Source organism: Lolium perenne, chromosome 2 (genome assembly GCF_019359855.2).
Source record: "Lolium perenne isolate Kyuss_39 chromosome 2, Kyuss_2.0, whole genome shotgun sequence".
Classification (NCBI taxonomy): domain Eukaryota; kingdom Viridiplantae; phylum Streptophyta; class Magnoliopsida; order Poales; family Poaceae; genus Lolium; species Lolium perenne.
In genome coordinates, this window is record NC_067245.2 from 311,518,393 (window position 1) to 311,538,490 (window position 20,098).

A 20,098-nucleotide genomic window follows, 5' to 3' on the forward strand; every position below is an offset into this window, starting at 1 on the left:
GGCAAAATAAATTAACGGAGGTATAAAAGTGATACAAGAACTCTGAAACAATATAAATCATCGAGGCTTAATTGACTTTGGTTCAGTCATATGCATGTGTGAGCATGTGCCAAGTCGATATAAATGAATTATTCAGAGGAGGATACCACAATGCCATACTTACTTATGAATAAAACAATGCAAGCAAACATCCATGACATGCTACTCATATTAATAGATTGGAGCTAATCATGAGAGATCATAAACTACTAGACTTTCTCAAATAACATATACCTCACATGAACCAACTAAGCATGCTCACATGGATGAGTATATGTACAAAAATGAAAACAAATAGAGTTCATACCAGCCTCTCACCACAATCAGATTGTCGTAGATCGTCATTATTGCCTTTTCACTTGTGTAGCTTGGATAATATGAAATGAAAACCACGCTCCAGCCACCGAAGACCATTGAACTCATAAAGAACTTTACAAACCAAAGAGGAACAGCAAATATTTTTGGTGTTTTCGAATTGCAAATAAGAACAAAAGGAAACAAGCAAACGAAGCAAATTTTTTTTGGGTTTTCTTATAGCAAACTAGCAATAGCAAATAAAGCGAAACAAATGCAAGAAACCAAAGCAAAAAAATTATGAAGAGAAACAACAGAAATATTTTTGGTCTTTTCATGTTTTGGGAAGGAAACAAAACAAAAACAAGAAATAGCAAACTAAAAGAAACACAGAACAGCAGGATGACAGAAATCTGCCAAAACCTGACAGCAGTACAGAAATCGATTTTTACAAAAATCTTACGTTGCTCAGCTCGAAAAGTGTTCAACTAATGAAAGTTAGATAACAACCTGGGCAACCTGCACAAAAATTGGCAGCTCAAAATAACGCTCTGGCTGTGCGCACGAATTTTTCTAGTAACAGTCCAGAATCTGTTTTCAGGCAGCACTTCCCCAAATATCATCTTCCTCTCATTAGAAAACCACTCAAACTAACAAAACAAATATGTACAAGTATCCAGCAACCATAATATGCAAAGAATGAGTGATGCCGGTATACCTCCCCCCAAGCTTAGGCTTTTGGCCTAAGTGGAGTTCAACCCCAACGAGGATCGTTGTTCCTCGCCGGTGGGTAATTCATGGAGTAGTCATAGTAAAGTTCCTGTGCAGAAGAAAAGCGTGGAGGCTCCACATATCCAACATGTTGATGCGAGGAACTTGCTGCATCGGATGATGAGTCGAGGTGCTCCTCGACCTCCGTGTCGTCTCTTGCATGTTGACCTCCTCTCTCTATGTGTGCATCCAGTGCACCTTCTGTGACCGACCAATCTCCCCTGGAATCAAGGTTAGACAAAACAGGCGCAGGCAATCTTACTAGTTTCTCAGTTTTCTTAGTTATTCTCCAGACTTTCTTATAAAATATCATCTTGTAAAACAGGTTACCCAAGTTGGAGGAATCTGAAACAAATTCATGTTTAATCATAGAGGCTATGTCAAGTTTTTCTATGGGGAATGGAATATCAAAATGATGAGGTTCTACATTATGAAAAGCTAGTAAACGAGAGGCGATGAGACCTCCACAAATTCCACCTTTCTCACGGTTAGTAGCAAGTCTATAAGCTATCAATGCCCCCAAATTATAAGTCCTACTACTTTGCAGTGCCGCAGCTAGAAAAGCCAAATCCGGGATAGAAAGTTTACCACCAATCTTTTTAGCAAGAACGCATTTGGTAATAAAATAGGCAAAGTAGCGGATAGCCGGGAGCTGAATACTAGTGATTTTACCACTATCCCCTGAGAAACTCCTTCCATCGCTAATCATCTTGAAGAGGTCCAAGAGTTCTTGCGGCGATCCCCTTATCTTCTCGCATGACCCCCATTGCGGTACTCTAATTGCTGCACAAAAAGCACTAAATGGCAAGTTGACAGCTTTATTGTAAATTTTATACTGGACCGTGGGGTTAGATCGCGACCAATTGAACTTAAAGTCCTGCACAAAAGACATAGTTAATTTTGCATATTGTCTTGGCTCTCCTTCAACAAAGTCACTCAGCCCTGCACGAGAAATTAGACTTTGAACATCTTCAAATATCCCCGCGCTTCTCATGAAATCCGCGCACGGGTAGTAAGAGGGGTATACTCCCTCTTCACGGTTCACCCTCATAACTTGTTGGACTTCCAATTCTTGTTGGTTCAATTGATAACTATTCCACTCCATTTTCTGAAATTTCAACAAACAATATAAAAATTTGATTTGTTGACATATAATCAAGGGAAACTACCATAGGAACTTGCTAGAGTACTAATCATGCATCAAAACTAATTTCTACCACTTAGAACAAGCATGCAAGCTCACTAAACATGTTACCTACAGCAGCAAAATATTCAAGATATACTCAACCAAACAAAATTCTACTTGGATGGGTGGAGGAGTCACATACCAAGGAGCAAATGTGCCAAATTTCAGCACGAAATCTGGGCTGAGCAAAGAGATCGAGAAATCTGGAGCTCTTGAGCAAAAACGCGAGTGAGAGGAACTTGGTACGAGTTTTTTCGGGAGAGAGAAGGTGCTGGGAGAAAGAGATGGCAAAGTGGGGCAAGGAGGGGCCCACACCACATGGTGGCGCGCCCACCACCTTGGCCGCGCCGGCCTGTGGTGTGGCACCCTCTGGTGCCCCACAGGTCATCCTCTGGTGCTCCCAGGTTCCTCGTCGAAAAATAGGGCCAACGGTATAATTTTTGTGAATTTTTGAAAACTTTGAAAAATGCACATTTCTGGGTATTTAATTTATTATTACTGGCCAGGAAATTTTTTGAAATCTCCAATTAACTAAGGAACTTTACAAATTAAAAATGCTACAGCAACTAGAGCAAGTGGAGGAAGAAAGAGATGTTGTTTACCTCCTCTATGCATATAAAAGGTATTTGTTAACAAGGTTGATCAAGTCTTGCCACCAAATAAATTTTACATAGCATAAGAAGACATAAACCTCAAATCAATCATGTTACCTTGAATTGTATTGATATGGATCCAATCACGAGAGTTTGATATTCTTCTTTAGGCTCATATATAGGACAATCAATAGTTCCCACTTTGATAGTTCTCACATTAGAAATAGTATTAACTCCGCGCGCTTTCTCAATCCTCTTGGGGAAATAAACGGTATGCTCCCTATCATCAACATTGAAAGTAACCTTTCCTTTATTGCAATCAATAACAGCCCCTGCGGTGTTAAGAAAAGGTCTCCCAAGAATAATAGATATATTATCATCTTCAGGCATTTCCAACACAACAAAATCAGTTAATATCAAGTAGTTAGTAGTAACTTGAACAGGAACATTCTCACATATACCAACAGGAATAGCAGTAGATTTATCAGCCATTTGCAAAGATATATCAGTAGGTATCAACTTATCTAAATAAAGTCTCTTATAAAGAGAAAAAGGCATAACACTAACACCGGCTCCCAAGTCACATAGAGCAGTTTTAACATAATTATTCTTGATAGAACAAGGAATAGTAGGTATACCTGGGTCGCCCAACTTCTTTGGCACTTTGCCATTGAAAGAGTAATTAGCAAGCATAGTGGAAATTTCCTCATTGGGGATTTTCCTTTTGTTAGTAACAATATCTTTCATATACTTTGAATAAGGAGGCAATTTAATAGCATCAGTCAAAGGGATTTGCAAGAATAAAGGTTTCATCCAATCGCAAAATTTATTATAGTGTTCTTCTTCCTTTGATTTTAGTTTCTTAGCAGGAAAAGGCATTTGCTTTTGCACCCAAGGTTCTCTTTCATTACCATGTTTCTCAGCAATAAAGTCTTCTTTAGTGTACTTTTTATTTTTAGCATGCTTTTCAGGTTCTTCTTCAACCTCTTCTTTATCAGGAGCATCATTATTATCATTATCTTTATCATGTTCATTACCACTTTCAGTTTCAGCATCAGAAATAGAAATACTATTAGGATCATTAACAGGTTCAGAGGATTCTACAACATTTTTATGTTTCTTCTTCTTTTTCTTCTTAGAATGAGCACTAGGTTCAATGCGTTGAGAATCTTGTTCAATTCTTTTGGGATGCCCTTCAGGATATAGAGGATCCTGGGTAGAGACACCACCTCTAGTTGTTACTTTATAAGCATGTTTTTCTTTAGAATTATTCCCCAACAAGTCATTTTGCACTTTAGTGAGTTGATCAATTTGAGTTTGAATCATATGAAAATGTTTAACAAGCATCTTAACATCATTGGAGGTTCTCTCCACAATATCATGCAATTCACTAATAGCTCAAGAATTTTCCATTAAATGATTCTCTACTCTCATATTAAAGTTTTCTTGCTTAACAATATAATTATCAAACTCATCTAAGCATTGTGCAGGAGGTTTCGAATACGGAATATCTTCCCTAGTAAAGCGTTGAAGGGAGTTTACCTCAATCATGGATGAAGGGGGAATTATCTCACATATATCCTCTATGGGAGGAAGATTCTTCACATCTTCAGATTTAATACCTTTCTCCTTGAGAGACTTCTTGGCTTCCCTCATATCTTCATCATTCAATTTAATTAAACCCCTCTTCTTCAGTATTGGCGTTGGAGTTGGTTCAGGCGTAGTCCAATCATCATGATTCCGGCTTATTTTAGCCAATAATTCTTCAAATATTGCCCTGGAGTTCTTTTCCTGAAAACACAACCAGCACAACTATCCAGGTATGCCCTAGACTCAATGGTTAGTCCACTATAAAATATATCAAGTAAATCATGCTTTTCCAGATCATGATCAGGCCGAGCTCTAATAAGAGAGCAAAATCTCGCCCAAGCCTCAGGCAATTTCTCTTCATCCTCCTGGTTAAAATTATAAATTCTCTGCAAAGCAATATGTTGAGCACTAGCAGGAAAGTATTTACGGAAGAAAACATCAAGCAATTCTTTCGGACTTTTAATAGAATTAGGTGGCAAATTATTATACCAAGTTTTAGCGTCATCCTTTAATGAGAATGGAAAGATTTTAGCAACAAAGTAAGTACGCATCTTGACATCATCAGAAAACAAGCTACTTAGAGTAGATAACTCAGTCATGTGTTCAACAGCACTTTCTTTTTCAGTACCACAAAAGGGTGTTTTCTCAACAATAGCTATATGAGATAGATCAAGAGAAAAATCATAATCTTTATCCTTAATGTTTATAGGAGATGTGGCAAACTTAGGATCAGGAGACAGTTTATATCTAACAGCATGTTCTGCAAGCAACTTTTTAATTTTTCTTGCATCAGTAGTAGCATTGCAGTTTTCAATAAAATCATCATTAAGCTCCACATAATCTTCATCAGGATCATCACTAAAATAATCAAGTTCAGGTGAATTAACAGGTGTAGTAGCATTAGGAGTTTCAGTATTTTCAATTTGTCTAGACCTAGCAATTGTAGCATCTAGAAAAGATCCCAAAGAACCACTATCATCAAGCACAGCAGAAATATTATCAATATTATGAGAGTTTTCAGATTCAGCAGAAGTACCCGCATGTGAAGCATGTGGCGGTGAAACAAGTTTATCAATCACAGATGGTGAATCAAGTGTAGCGGAGGTATTCAGAATTGTACCTTTTCTTGTAGTGGATGGTAATATGGCGACCTTAGTATCGCGAGGTTTACCCATGATGGAGAATTTGCAGCAAACAATATTAATCCAAGTGAACTTCCAAATAAAGCTATGCTCCCCGGCAACGGCGCCAGAAAATAGTCTTGATGACCCACAAGTATAGGGGATCGCAACAGTCTTCGAGGGAAGTAAAACCCAATTTATTGATTCGACACAAGGGGAGACAAAGAACACTTGGAAGCCTTAACAGCGGAGTTGTCAATTCAGCTGCACCTGGAAACAGACTTGCTCGCAAGAGTTTATCAGTAGTAACAGTTTTATAGCAGTAGCAGTAGTAAAATAACAGCAGCAGAGTAACAAAGACAGCAGTAGTGATTTTAGTAAACAGCAGGATTAAAATACTGTAGGCACGGGGACGGATGACGGGCGTTGCATGGATGAGAGAAACTCATGTAACAATCATAGCAGGGCATTTGCAGATAATAATAAAATGGTGTCCAAGTACAAAGCAATCAATAGGCATGTGTTCCATATATAGTCGTGCGTGCTCGCAATAAGAAACTTGCACAATATCTTCTGTCCTACCAGCCGGTGGCAGCCGGGCCTCAAGGGAAACTACTGGATATTAAGGTACTCCTTTTAATAGAGTACCGGAGCAAAGCATTAACACTCCGTGAACACATGTGATCCTCACATCGCTACCATTCCCTCCGGTTGTCCCGATTTCTGTCACTTCAGGGCCATCGGTTCCGGATAGCGACATGTGTATACAACTTATAGGTAAGACCATAAACAATGAATATCTTGATGAAACAATAACATGTTCAGATATGAGATCATGGCACTCGGGCCCTAGTGACAAGCATTAAGCATAACAAGTTGCAACAATATCATCAAAGTACCAATTACGGACACTAGGCACTATGCCCTAACAATCTTATGCTATTACATGACCAATCTCATCCAATCCCTACCATCCCCTTCGGCCTACAGCGGGGGAATTACTCACACATGGATGGGGGAAACATGGCTGGTTGATGTAGAGGCGTTGGCGGTGATGGCGGCGATGATCTCCTCCAATTCCCCGTCCCGACGGAGTGCCAGAACGGAGACTTCTGGCTCCCGCGACGGAGTTTCGCGATGTGGCGGCGTTCTGGAGGGTTTCTGGTGACTTCGACTTTTCCCCGTGCGTTTTTAGGTCGAGGCCGATAAATAGTCCGAAGGAGGGCGTCGGAGGCCGGCCGAGGGGGCCACACCACATGGCCGCGCGGGCCCCCCCTGGGCCGCGCCGCCCTATGGTGTGGGGCCCTCGGGCCTCCACCTGGTTTGTCCTTCTGGCTCCGCGCCTTCTACGGGGAAAATAGGGCCTTCTGCATAAATTCCGAGGATTTTCCCGAAAGTTGGATTTCTGCACAAAAACGAGACACCAGAACAGTTCTGCTGAAAACAGCGTTAGTCCGTGTTAGTTGCATCCAAAATACACAAATTAGAGGCAAAACAATAGCAAAAGTGTTCGGGAAAGTAGATACGTTTTGGACGTATCAGTGTGCACATGTGTGCATGTATTCTAGTTTATATGCACATGATTTGTATCTGGATGACTCTAGCTCTAGTGGTTTTCCTCTCCTGCCAGTGATCCTTGGTGAAAACCAAGTGATGATCACCCCTTGAGCATCTGCTCAATCCCATGACCTGTGTCATGCATAAATAATGGATTGGATCCACTGGATCCACTCCAGGAACTAGATATACCTTGTTCCAGTTCCTAGAAAGAGATATTGTGTTGATGCAGTGCTTTTGGTGAGTTTATTTTTACAGCCCTTCACCTCCAGCTCTTGGTTGATATCCTCCTTAGGTCACCATGCTTCTCTGGTTGATTACTTGGTGGTTTTGGATGGATGATTGGATTCTGTGATTGTGGGTGCTATTCTTGAGCAAGAACACGATGAACTCTATCCTATTTTCTTTCTCTGGTTGCCTGGTGAATACTTATCTGGTCGACTGTACATTGTTTCTAGGGTTTCTGCCCTACTTATATCTCTGGTCCTTCTTCTCTGGCCATGCCACACAAGCCTGGTTTGGCCTGGTGACTAGGCATTGCCTTGCTGTTGCTTGCACATCAACCCATGAGCTGTGTGCTCATATGGTGAAACTTGAGCCCCTGGGTGTGCTCAGGTTTGGTCTGCTTCATCTTATCCTTATGGTGTCCATGGTTTTGGACAAGCACAAGTGTATATGACACTTGGTTCCTTCCAAAACTGAATACTGACTTTATATTTAACCCATGTATAGTATTTCTGTTTTGTTCTTGCAGGTTTTGAAGGTGAATATGACTACAAAAGCATTTCTTCCAAGTCATTAGTCTAGGATTTTAGTTTAGGATCAAATAATGTAATCTTATTTTTATTTCTGTTTATTTTTTTATTAGATTATTATATGAAGAATATTGTAAAGACAATGTATGTGTGCGTATATCAATAAAGCTCAAGGTTTCTCTATGAGCTTATTTGTATTTGTAGCAATTCTATTTTTAAATGTTTGTTGTATTTAATTTTTAATTTGAAATTCAATGTCATTTGAATTTATGAGTTGTATTAAATTATGAATTCATATTTCATACTCCCTCCGTCCCAGTTCGCAAGGCTAATTCCCAAAAAATATTTGTCCCAAAATCCCTCACCTCATAGGCACATTTTGCATTTAATGTGGGAGTAAACCAATTCATTTTTGCTTATTGTTTAATCTTTGAGTTATCAATTCAATATATCTTGTTACATGAAATCAAATCCCAAAATCAACAAAATACAAAAGAGTTCATGTCAAAATTCATAACTCAACTTGCCTAACCCTAGTTGCAATTGAGAGAGAACCTCGATCCCTTTTAGGTTTAGTTGCAATAAGGCACGAAAATTTTCCTCGTTTTGCGATGAAATGCACATCCCATTCCTAAGTCTACCCTTTGTTGTTCCTATGTTCTGGGTTATCACACGCTAATCGTGAGATAATGAAAAAATAGGGTAGAGCGGAAAAAAGTGGCATATGGGGGAGTACTTTTATTTCCGGTGTTGCTAGAGAAGGAAACGATAGTATTTTCTTGACTGAAATAGGCAGTGGGTGATGGAGTGAGTATATCTTTCTAAAGGTAACATAGAAGAAGGTAATAGTATTTTCCCAGGTGAAAGATGCGACAAATGGCGGAGTAAGTATATTTTGGTGGTATCATAGAAGAACACAACATCATTTCCAACTGAAAGAGGCAGCGGGTGATGGAGTAAGTATATCTTTCTAAAGGTAACATAGAAGAAGATAATAGTATTTTTCCAGGTGAAAGATGCGACGAATGACAGAGTAAGTATATTTTGGTGGTATCGTAGAAGAACACAACATCATTTCCAGCTGAAAGAGGCACTGGGTCATGGAGTAAGTATATCTTTCTAAAGAAAACATAGAAGAAGGTAATATTATTTTCCCAGGTGAAAGATGCGACGAATGATGGAGTAAGTATATTTTGGTGGTATCGTAGAAGAACACAACATCATTTCCAGCTGAAAGAGGCGCGGGTGATGGAGTAAGTATATCTTTCTAAAGAAAACATAGAAGAAGGTAATAGTATTTTCCTAGGTGAAAGATACGACGAATGATGGAGTAAGTATATTTTGGTGGTATCGTAGAAGAACACAACATCATTTCCAGCTGAAAGAGGCGCGGGTGATGGAGTAAGTATATCTTTCTAAAGATAACATAGAAGAAGGTAATAGTATTTTCCCAGGTGAAAGATGCGACGAATGGCGGAGTAAGTATATTTTGGTGGTATCATAGTAGAACACAACATCATTTTCAGCTGAAAGAGGCGGAGGGTAATGGAGTAAGCATATCTTTCTAAATATAACATAGAAGGTGGTATTTTCCAGGTGAAAGAGGCGACAAATGACGAAGTAAGTATATTTTGGTGGTATCGTAGAATAGCACAACATCATTTCCAGCAGAAAGAGGCAGCGGGTGATGGTGTAAATATATCCTTTTAAAGGTAACATAGACAAAGGTAATATTATTCTTAGGTGGAAGAGGCGACAAATGGTGAAGTAATGAAATGGAGATCTTTCGACGCCATGGAATCTTTAGGCTGAGCTACGAGGTATGGGTTGGAAAGAGTAGCGATGGGGCGAGACAAAGTGAAAGTTGCGTTGGGAGAAATGAAATGGAGATGGAAACTGAGAATATGAACAGTCGCTTTTCGGCACGCACATGGTGGTGCTCACCGTGCCGCTCCATGGGCTTCCCCTGACGGCGCTTGCAGTCAGCACCGCCACGTGCACCACATTGGTTACCGATGTTGCCTTCATGCCGGTAACCACGCACCGACCTTGCCGTGTCGCGGTATTGACCCTGCATCGCACCACGTCTGCCCCTCAAGCTTCTTGCGACCAAAATTTCAGCTTCGTCTTCGGCGGTGGCGCCTTGTGCGGCTTGTGGAAGGGCGCCTTCGCACGCTTCTTACCGACTGCCTTCTTCACCGTCGTCTTGGGATATTTTGGTGCCATGTCATCTTTAGGCCGAGTGCATGTCGGTGGTGGCAAGGTTTTGGTGGGAAAGAGCAGCGACGACACGGGACAAAGTGAAAGCCGCGGAGGAAGAGATGAACTAGACATGAAAATTGAGAATATGAACCGGCCAATGTGTCAATGACATGGCTGACCCGCACTCGCCACGACGTTTTGAAAATTGTACTCCATCCGTCTAAAAAAAACTGCTCAAATTTACTTAGATAGGGTTTATTTAAATAAGTTTTTTGGGGGTGTAGATGTAACTGAAAAAGTTGAGCAGCTTATTTTAAAACAGACGAGGGGTAACATGTTTTTGAAAACTTCCACATGACATTCACACCCCAAAGAAGAAAACATTCGTCCACGAAAATTCCACCGCGCAGAACCGCAAGGCAATGCGCGCGCAGGACCCAAAGCCTATGCAATCCCTGGACCCACTTCTCTCAAAATCTCTGCACACATCGCAATCTGGACGGAGGTTACCCGTTTCCACAATTTCTCCGTACACAAGGAATATCGCAGCACCTCTCACATACAAGTGGGGCCAAAGAAGCCGACTGCAGGTAGGTCCCGCTCCTTCATGTGAGAGGTACAGGTAAAACCTGCCGTGAACAAGTATTAAATAGCCATTAGTTAGCAGCAGTTAATGGGAACTTGACAGGCACAGCCGATAAAGTTTGTCCCATTAACTTCCACCGTCAAAAAGCCCTAGGCGACAACCGACAACGAGTCGCTCTCCCAGTCGCAGTCGCTGCACGGTGGGCCAGGGCCTCGCAAAGCGCACGAGGTGGGCCCGCGTGTCATCCGGCGGCGCTCCGGCAAGCCAGTGGCCGTAGCAGTTTCCGCCCGCCCGCGGCCAGAAATCGCCTCCTCACGTTTCCGGTACGGATTCCCCTGCCTCACACGACTCGCTCCCCCCGCATCCATCCATGGCGTCCCTCTTCGGCGCCCGCCGCCGGCGATCGCCGGAGGACAACGGCGAGGACAGCGACGGGTCCGGATCCGAGCCCGGGCGGGCCAAGCGCCGCCGCCTCGAGCCGGAGGGGGCCAGCCCCGGCGGGTGGCTCTCCACCTTCGTGTCCGGCGCCAGGAGGGTCCTCTCCACCGTCCTCTTCTCCTCCTCCGAGGAGCAGGTCTCAGAAGACGAGGAGGAGGAGGAGGAGGACAGCTCCGAGCCGAGCCAAGGTCTGTTGCTTAACCCCCTTCCCCGTCTCGATTTGCTCTCTCGCCACCCACCACCTAGGGTTTCGGTTTCCTTCTCTCAAATTCCTTTTGCTAACCTCTGGAACTAGTCGCAAAGTAGTGAATGCCGAGTTCTCGAGCGTGTCTAGAGCAAGGATTTTGTCTAGCCAAGTGGAATTGGGGGATAAACAGCGCCCACGAATTCGTTCGAAAATTGAGTTGCCCAACTCTTGGTCGTGGGTCACCATGGGATTAATTTGCTTAACCTTTTATTCTTCAGACTCCAACCTATTTATAATATACAGTAGTTCTCTGGTTATTAGGGTTGGTTATTTAGGGTCGGACCACTTTTAACATTAAGTAATGGGATGCAGAGTGTTAATGAAACTGTGATAGGCTGCTAGCATTCCAAGGGATATGCACGCAAGTAATGGCACAAGTAAAGTGTTTTCGTAAATTCAGTCAGCTGCAGCACATCTCCTCTCGAGTTCAGACTTTCTCTCTCTGTGAGTGTGTGTGGGCAAACAAACTAATGTGGACACAAATGGATACGTCCAGATTACCTCCCGGCTGTGTATCGCAAAACGCAACCAAAGGTTACAGGGAAAAGTACATGGAGATGTAGGCATCTACGCATGAAATTGGCATGGCCACATGCACATCAGTTCTTATCAGTGAGGTGTAGGGTAGAGAACTGAATAATGCGTGTCATGTTTATTTCAATCTTCAGAACTGAACATCATGCTGTCCAAAAGGAATTGTAGCTGAGGTGGCCCCGCATGGATCGATTGCCACCTCAGGTAAAAGAGAGGAAGAAAAAGTGCCCATTTACCTGAGCTGGTCGTTGGTGTCGGGAAGGACGGCCGGAGAAGCGCCTGTAGTTTCACCGGAGAAGGCTGCAGCCGCCGGTGTACTCCATTGTTGCGGTGAAGCAGGCTGTAGAGACGAAGGAGGCTGGCACCGTCGCGACGCCGCCTGCCAGTGATGTCGCTGTTGCGGAAGCCGCCGGCGGAGGGGAGGGCAGGTTGTGGGAGGGGCGAGCAGGTGGCTTGTCGGTGGGGAATCGGGAGCGTTGTGCCTGGTGCCCTGGTGCGGGTTAACCCTTGGAACAGACGAATCAAATTCTTTGGACCTAAATGAATTTTGGGTTAACCAATATGCCCATTAGGCTCTTTTTTAGGTTTAACCAATGGGAAAAGGGGAACCGAGTCCCATTTTTAGTTGTGGGGTATAAATACTTGAGTTGACTTGTGGTATTCAACAATTGACGCTGAACATTATCACTACCTGGAGCCTCAGTTCCATGATTTGGCTTGCTGAACGTAGCTCATTGCTGAGTTCCAATTAGACCTGAATGGTGTTTGAGTGGGATATACAACTTTGGCTCTATTTGGATGAATATGCGAGTTCAAGTAGGTAGTTCTCTTGTGGTTAGAAAAATACTCAATCTTGTGTTCAGAAATGATGCGCAATTTGTTCAATTGTTTAACAGTCAATGTTGAGGAAAATTATTAACCGGTAACTGCTTGGTTGGCTGGCGAGTATAACATTAATAGGTTAATCGGCCAGTTAATTGACTACTGGGTGAACCTCTGAGCAGGGATTAATGGGCCGATTAACTGGTCAGTTGGATGACCTTTTGAGCTAGGTAAACAGTAGCAGTGGGGGCGTTAATATATGTTGCTTCCCTGTAAGCTTGATCCGTTATCGAATACTAAGAATGCTGTCCTACTACATATAATTTCGTTTTACTTGTAAAACTTTGTCCTCAATTGCTTCTGATCATCTCCTCTTGTTGATTGTTTGATGTCTCCTCACAATTGCTATCATGATCAGCTTTGCACCAGTTGAGTTATGCTTAGATATGTTATAAATGTGTTAATGTGAAGTACATGTGCAGATGGAAATGAAGATATCCATAATGGTAATGGAGCAGCAGCTCGTTACAGTGAGTCAAAGCTCGCCATTGAGAAAATGGTTATGAAGGAATCATTTTCAAGGTAATGGATTATATTGTTCTGTTGTACACGTTCTGACATTTATAGTCCATTATTTTCTGGACAGACACTATGAATTAGAATTGGTGGTAAAAGAATCTAGTCTAATTTATGTTTTGTTCATCAAAACTGACGTTGATCTTGTAATGTTCAATAATGGACTGTAGCGACATATACTTCTTAATTTGAATCAAAGGAAGGACCAAGGTCTTCTAATGTTACCACTGGATATGATAGGCTCTCTTAGAAGTGCAAGTCTAAGAAAATGATCTAGTCCGAAGCACAATGCTGACTTAATTAACTGTTATGCATATTATTTGTAAATGAGATATTTTGGTTGTTTATATGCGGTAGACACAAAAAGTTTACAACTTGATTTCTGGATTAATCTCCGTTGGATGTGCTACTTTCCCTCTTAATTATCACTATTCATTGTTTCAGGGATGAATGTGATAAGATGGTAAAGTTGTTACAATCGCGAGTTACAGATTCAACATTTCCTGAAACCTATGAGAATGGAACGCCAAATGAAATTCCAAGAAGGAAATCAGGTGCTGGCCATGATTTTACAGGAGCTTGGCGTTCCTTGAATCACAATAGAGATTTCCCTGAATCAGGCTCATTTTCTAGTATTGAACCTGGGTACTTTTCTCCTGGCTCTCCTCTCCAAGCATCACCTGAGCTATGCAATGCAGCAGTTATGGAAGCAAAGAAATGGTTGGAAGAGAAAAGGCAGGGATTAGGCACAATTGCTGAGAATCACGGACCTTGCACATTGAACACTGAAATGTTCAAGTCTGTGAGTCCCAATGTAATTTTCCTTTCCTACTGTTCTAGCCTTTAAGGTTTAGGTGATTGGCATGGTTGAATGTTTATCTTGGTTGCTTCTATTGTTGCTTACCATAATGGTTTGGCATCTCATGCAGCCCGTTGAAGATGACAAGGGTTCTCCTGTTGATGTTGCAAAGTCATACATGCAGTCATTGCCCCCATGGCAGTCCCCTTTATTAGGCATTCGGAAGTTTAAAACACCACCCTCTGGTGGAGTACATATTAATGTTTATGAAAGGAAGTCTAAGCTGTCCTCGCCTGCAAAGGTAATTTAACATATTAGATAAATGGTAATACCAGATTACCAGGTCACCAGCCTAGTAATTTTGATCATTTGTTGAGTGATGCTTAATTTCGAATAACATCATTCCCTTGATCTTGATGGATTTTTGAAGTTTTTTCTATACGAGTATGAACTCTGTAATTGCTGCTATACTGTTTGTGCTGATTGATATTCTATAGTCTTAACTGCTCTAGATCGTATTTCACTAAATAGCTGCCAATCTCTGTAAACAAGTTGCTCCGTATGCTATGTACTGTAGCCTGTAGGTATCAATAGTAACTGGATTTGTTAAAAGATTAATTTTGAAATAGAACAAAGTGACTGTATTTGATAAAATAATTGATGTTAGCATGGAATTTTGTCAGTTGCACATTGATGTGTTTTTTTTCCTATTATTGAATTATTTTGCCTGTGCTTGTATAGTAATGTCTCAGCTATACTTGTGTTTTCACTTATAAGTTTTTTATTCTGTGAAGTTCAACACCGAGGAAGACTTCTTTTCCAGCGCCAACTTCAGGGAAAACTTGGAAGAATTGCGAAGAGATCGCATGAAGTCTTCTGAAACTATTTTAGAATCTTCTAAATCCAGGCTCCGTGGTTCTACTTCCAGTTTGTTTGACAATGATTTGTCTTTGTTCTCGCCGGGTACTCGTGAGGAAATTAGACCTGTACAGAGTTGTAAAGGTGAACGCTTCTTTACACACATGAGCTTTTTATGGCACCAAATCACTCAGGTTGCATACTTCGATATTCAGGAGTTTGCACCTGTTGGCTGCAAACGACTAATTTATGACATGTAATCAGGTTCTGATAAAGCTGCTGCAGCAGAACCAGCCAATGAGTGCTCTTTACCTGTTGCACCAACTAAAGATGGGAACGATGTGAGTTATGATTCTGCCTGTATGATAGTGTTTCAGTTTTTGTACATCTGGGATCAGTTTAACATGTGTCGATCTCGCTGTATTTTCTTGTCAGTTGTCACATAGCAATTGGAATTTCATACTAAAATTGGAAAAGTTAGAACAATTTTCATCACAGTTATTTAGAGACACCGGTAAAGCGTAGATGTTTAGTTGTTATAAACATAATCTGGCAAATCATTGTTCTACAGTACCTTTCGCAAAGTATAAATAATAAATTATGTTTATGAGATACTTGTTTTAATCTTAAGGGTACTGTTGACTCTGTGGACCCTGCGTGGAAGGACAGTAATCTTGTCCAAGAAAGCCACCCTGCATCCAAAGTTCATCCTGGTAGATTATTTTCTCTTTCCTATTATTTTTTTCTTTCATTTGTGACTTCAGTTTGGTAACCATGTTTGAAGTGTCACAATTCCCCAATTTTGTGAATACCGTGGCCTAATGTCTTCTTTGAATGGCATGCTTGGTGTAGATGACGTACCACAGGGGAACCATATGCCTCTCACAAGGTCAGCTAGACGCACTTAACACAGATTTGTGGTATTCAAGTAATGCTGCTCTATATTTTAACCATGTTGAATTGTCACAGTGCTGCGAAAGACGTTGCTGAACGCAGTGGAGATATTAATTCTGTCCCCGCAGAACCAGAAATTCACGAAGAATCGCTTATGAACTCAACCTCAGGTTTGTAGAGATATCCCTTGCTGACATAAATCTTGCAAGCTGTGTGCAAATGCATTTTTTTTCCATTGTTCAATTAATCAGATTGATTTTGTTTGGGTGTGAACTTGCCTTAGAGCGGTAGCATCTTCTAGCTGATGACAGCTTTTAGTCATCATGTAGGCAAGCATGTGACTCTTGGTATTCTAAACACTGGTCAATAATCCTGATACTAGTTTTATTGTCAGTATATTGCTGGAGTTGTCTTTTAGTCATCTATGGTCAAATTACTTTCAGTATCATGATACGGAGTACTAGATTACTAATTTTGCAGTGCCGCTTTTAGTCATCATGTAGGCAAACATGTGACTGCTGGTATGCCAAATTTTTTGAGTGCTTCTTTTTGTCCCTCCACCCAATTTAACTGTGCAACCATATACTATGTCTAGTACAAGAGCTGCTGCGTCACTTAATTTTGGCCGGAGGGAGTAGAATGCATGTTGAATTGTCTTGTCCAAAATGGCTGGACTTGTAGAGCTAGAGCAGAATATACCATATAGTTTTGATCGTGTTTTCGCAATTATTGTCTGAAATAGCTACTATGCATGCTTCTGATGACTTACTGATTGTGGAATTATTCTAGAATCAAGACCGAAAGATGCAGCCCCCCAGACCGAGATTAGTTTACGTGCCCTAAAGAAAAAAGTGCAGACCAGTTTAAGTGGGTCGACCAATAGAACTTCTGCTAACGGGTAATGTGATATGTACTAATCTTTTTATATTCTGTCACTATTTGTTGTAGTTTCTATTTTGACGTGCACCATTAACTGGCTCTTTGTGTGCAGTCTTCTGGATCGGTCAGATGGTAACTCAGGGGTAGATTCCTCGCGCAATGATAATCCTGGCTGCACCAACTCAAGCAGTGCGGTGCTTCCTGATATTAACGAGCTTATCAACTCCACAACTGATGCAGATGGTAATTGTGTTGATAAAAACGGCACAATAAAGGATTCAGAGAAACCTGTGGATGGTAATTCGGTTGAAAACGGCGCTGAAAACCATTCGGAGGAGCCAGTGAAGGTTGCCCCAAAACCTCTTCGGCGAGGCCGGAAAAGGGCTGCTCGGAGGAACTAGTGTAAGATGAGAGCAGAAGCACCTGGTGTGTGCCATATTGCCCAGTACTAATATTAGTGGCCCGAAGGGCGGTATGATACCTAGGTTAACTAGAGCTAGTGCCCCATTGATGTATCTCAGATAACGTGAATCCACGCTTGTATCGATGTTGTATTGTATTATTTTAGGCTTCACACTGGCTGACCACTTATCACGGTCTAGTTGTTGTGATTACTAGGATCAGTAGCTGATTTTCGTTTCCGTTTCATCCGAGTGTGAATTGTATTATGGGTAGTTTGTGAGGACGGAAGAATAACTGTTTGATTATTACTTGATTGTATTATGCTTGCATTTATCACACAAGCATTGGTACCAACTGTTATGTATGTGTTCTTATTCTTGGTCGTATCTTGTAAAACATTCTATATTGGTCTTGCGTCAGTTCATTTCTATCTGATGACGAATGCCATGTTCGTACGGGGATGGCCCTCGTGTCAATGCTTTGTTCTGTGGCGGTCGACTCGTATGGGTCAAACTCTTCTGCTGATGTTGCTTATCCATGGAGTGACTGATACATCCCTACTGTACTGTCTTTTCGTTGGTGACGTACTGCGATATAGTATTATGAGAGCAACTGAATCTATATATCTGCATCTCAAGATGGAAGGGCGAGAACGATTCATTGGATTCGAACATGAGGATGCATAGTAGCCATGCGTCACATCAATCTATAGCTAGCACACTGCTCGTACCTGAATATCTTGTACAGTATATATATAGTTTGCAGAGGGAAGATATTTCTCATGAAAGGAAAAGATAGTATGGCCAGACGCCAAGCAAGCACGCTGCTACGCGACAGAGCGCGGCAGAGTCCTCACATCATGACCCAAATCGAGACCCCTTATCCTGAAAGATCTCCGGTCCCCTTCCCCGTTGTGAGCACACAGCGCGATCCCAGGAGAAGGGGTCCCCGGCTGGGCAACAATGCCACTGCCGACGGCTGATCGTCCATGGAGGACACTATAACGGAACGACACGCCTAGCCTAACAATAACAAAACAACTCGAGAGACAATGGATGACGACGACGACACGACGACCTAATGGCTAGCTACCTAGAGCATGGAGCTGGAGCAGGCGGAGGAGGGGACGATCTCCACGGAGCCGTAGTGGGTCAGCTCCCTGATCATCTCCTCGATGCAATCCTCGTCGCCCTCGTCGGCGGCCCAGCCGTTGGCGCCGCTGGGTTTGACGTGCTCGTTGTTACCTCGTCCCGCGCCGCTGGCCTCGTCCTTCACCGCCGGCGCCGGTGACGTCGACATGAAGCATTTCTCCAGCTTGGCGCGCAGGCTCGGGGAGATGCTGCCGCCGCCGGTGCCGTTGTTGGGGAAGTTGGTGCGCGCCCCCGGCCCGCTTATGAGCCGCGCCGCCTCGTCGTAGGCCCGCGCCGCGTCCTCCGCCGTCTGGAACGTGCCCAGCCAGACCCTCGCCTTCCTGCACCACAGCAATCGAAACATAAACACCACTATACACATCACAACATTGGTCATCTCTGTGTACGACAGATAAACTGCACAGACAGAGACACAAGTACATAAACTATATATATGTCACAGAGAGTAAGTGTGGCGTTGACGACGTACATGAGCGGGTGGCGGATCTCGGAGACCCAGGCGCCCCAGTGCCTCTGCCTCACGCCTCTGTACCTCTGAAGCTTCGGCATGTCCGTCTCTCCTCCTGGTAGCTACCCTACCCCTCACTCTCAAGTCTCACCTGATGGATGGTCTGCCCAGGTGCCGCACCTGCACATACGCTTTATATATCGCTGCTCCGGCCAGGGGCCAGGGGGAAGGCACAGCCTGCAAGAGATGGATTCTAGCCAGTACGGACGGCTGGATAGATCATAGATAGATAGAGGCGATCCTTCCCGAGATACAGCATATCAGCATGTGAGATTGTCGCCATTGATCAGGTGCTTATTAGAGAGGCCAAATCAATGTACACCATGATTAATTTGATTAGCTAGCACGTACAGGGTGACCAGACGACCACAGATATATATGGCATGCATGCATCCACCACATCTGGCCTCTGGATGGATGGATGGATGGATATCAGATAGATATAGCCATATTTTCTGCGAATAAATAAGATATAGCCATATTAGTTAGGGCGTCAGTATGCGGCACGGTAGGTGCCGCCGCCCGATCTTCTTCGTATCTTTCGGTTGCCGGTCGCATGGCACGTGGCGCTCCTAGCGTGCACCCTCGATAGGCATGTTTCATCCATTGATTTTATGCTTTACGATTTGTACGGTGTCGTTTCATCATGTTTCGTCACACTACGGGCTGCCACCAAGAAAAATGGGTCGCATGGCAGTCGTGTCATGTTCTCGTCTTATCCTAAAACCAAATATACATATGTTTTGGATATCACTACCGATGTTAATAAGTTTTTCATCCATTGTTTTCCTGCTTTACGATTCATACAGTGTAGTTTCATCATGTTTCGTCACATTACGGGTTGACACCGAGAAAAATGCACGGGTCGCATGGTAGCCTTGTCAAACATGATAAGATTCATATGGTGTTATTTCATCTGCTCCGTCTTAACCTAAAACCGACTGTATATATGGTAGATATCACTACCAGTGTTAATATGTTATGTTGGGTTTGGAGCATCTAGATGGCTGGTCAAGTGCTCAAGCTATGTTATGTTTGACAATGCCAGACGAGCAGTGTCATGGAGCACACGTATCAGCGAGAGGAAGAGGTCACGTCGTACATACATGAAGTATTAAGGGAATGAAAACTGAGTAGTCATTGGCTTACATAGCCGACAGAGTGACCGTTCTATTTTACTGTGGCAGGAGCCAGAGGGTAATTTGTATCCTTAAAGGTCGTAAGACTACTCGGCCAACAAGACCATCCCCTATAATTTTTATCCTTAAAGGTCGTAAGACTACTCGGCCAACAATG

The 20,098-nt window shown here is 42.6% G+C and overlaps 2 protein-coding genes across 3 annotated transcripts; one reads left to right on the plus strand and one right to left on the minus strand.

Annotated features, from left to right (window-relative positions):
- Nucleotides 1-10,927: 10,927 nt before the first annotated feature.
- LOC127336839 (uncharacterized) lies at nucleotides 10,928-17,497 on the plus strand. Of its 2 annotated transcripts, none has more exons than XM_051363703.2 (11): nucleotides 10,928-11,320; nucleotides 13,218-13,317; nucleotides 13,756-14,113; nucleotides 14,241-14,411; nucleotides 14,905-15,112; nucleotides 15,233-15,309; nucleotides 15,600-15,681; nucleotides 15,821-15,857; nucleotides 15,938-16,032; nucleotides 16,652-16,760; nucleotides 16,854-17,497. In XM_051363703.2, exons 1-11 carry the CDS (start codon nucleotides 11,065-11,067, stop codon nucleotides 17,140-17,142), a joined length of 1,782 nt encoding a protein of 593 aa, XP_051219663.1. In that variant the 5' UTR covers nucleotides 10,928-11,064; the 3' UTR covers nucleotides 17,143-17,497. The 2 variants fall into 2 exon arrangements, with proteins under 2 accessions (XP_051219663.1, XP_051219662.1); XM_051363702.2 differs by having other exon boundaries at nucleotides 10,933-11,320; nucleotides 13,756-14,125.
- A 728-nt stretch (nucleotides 17,498-18,225) lies between these two features.
- On the minus strand, nucleotides 18,226-18,993 carry LOC127336838 (ethylene-responsive transcription factor ERF003). Its single transcript, XM_051363700.2, has 2 exons — nucleotides 18,764-18,993; nucleotides 18,226-18,614 (listed from the first exon to the last, which is right to left on the minus strand). Exons 1-2 carry the CDS (start codon nucleotides 18,841-18,843, stop codon nucleotides 18,236-18,238), a joined length of 459 nt encoding a protein of 152 aa, XP_051219660.1. The 5' UTR covers nucleotides 18,844-18,993; the 3' UTR covers nucleotides 18,226-18,235.
- Between the last annotated feature and the right edge of the window lie 1,105 nt (nucleotides 18,994-20,098).

Coding starts and splice junctions, on each gene's coding strand:
- LOC127336839 (XM_051363702.2), top strand. CDS start 11,065: ATGGCGTCCCTCTTCGGCGCCCGCCGCCGGCGATCGCCGGAGGACAAC. Junction 14,126..14,240: donor TCAAGTCTGTGAGTCCCAAT/GTAATTTTCCTT, acceptor CATCTCATGCAG/CCCGTTGAAGATGACAAGGG. Junction 15,858..15,937: donor AACCATATGCCTCTCACAAG/GTCAGCTAGACG, acceptor GAATTGTCACAG/TGCTGCGAAAGACGTTGCTG.
- LOC127336838 (XM_051363700.2), bottom strand. CDS start 18,843: ATGCCGAAGCTTCAGAGGTACAGAGGCGTGAGGCAGAGGCACTGGGGC. Junction 18,615..18,763: donor GAGATCCGCCACCCGCTCAT/GTACGTCGTCAA, acceptor GCTGTGGTGCAG/GAAGGCGAGGGTCTGGCTGG.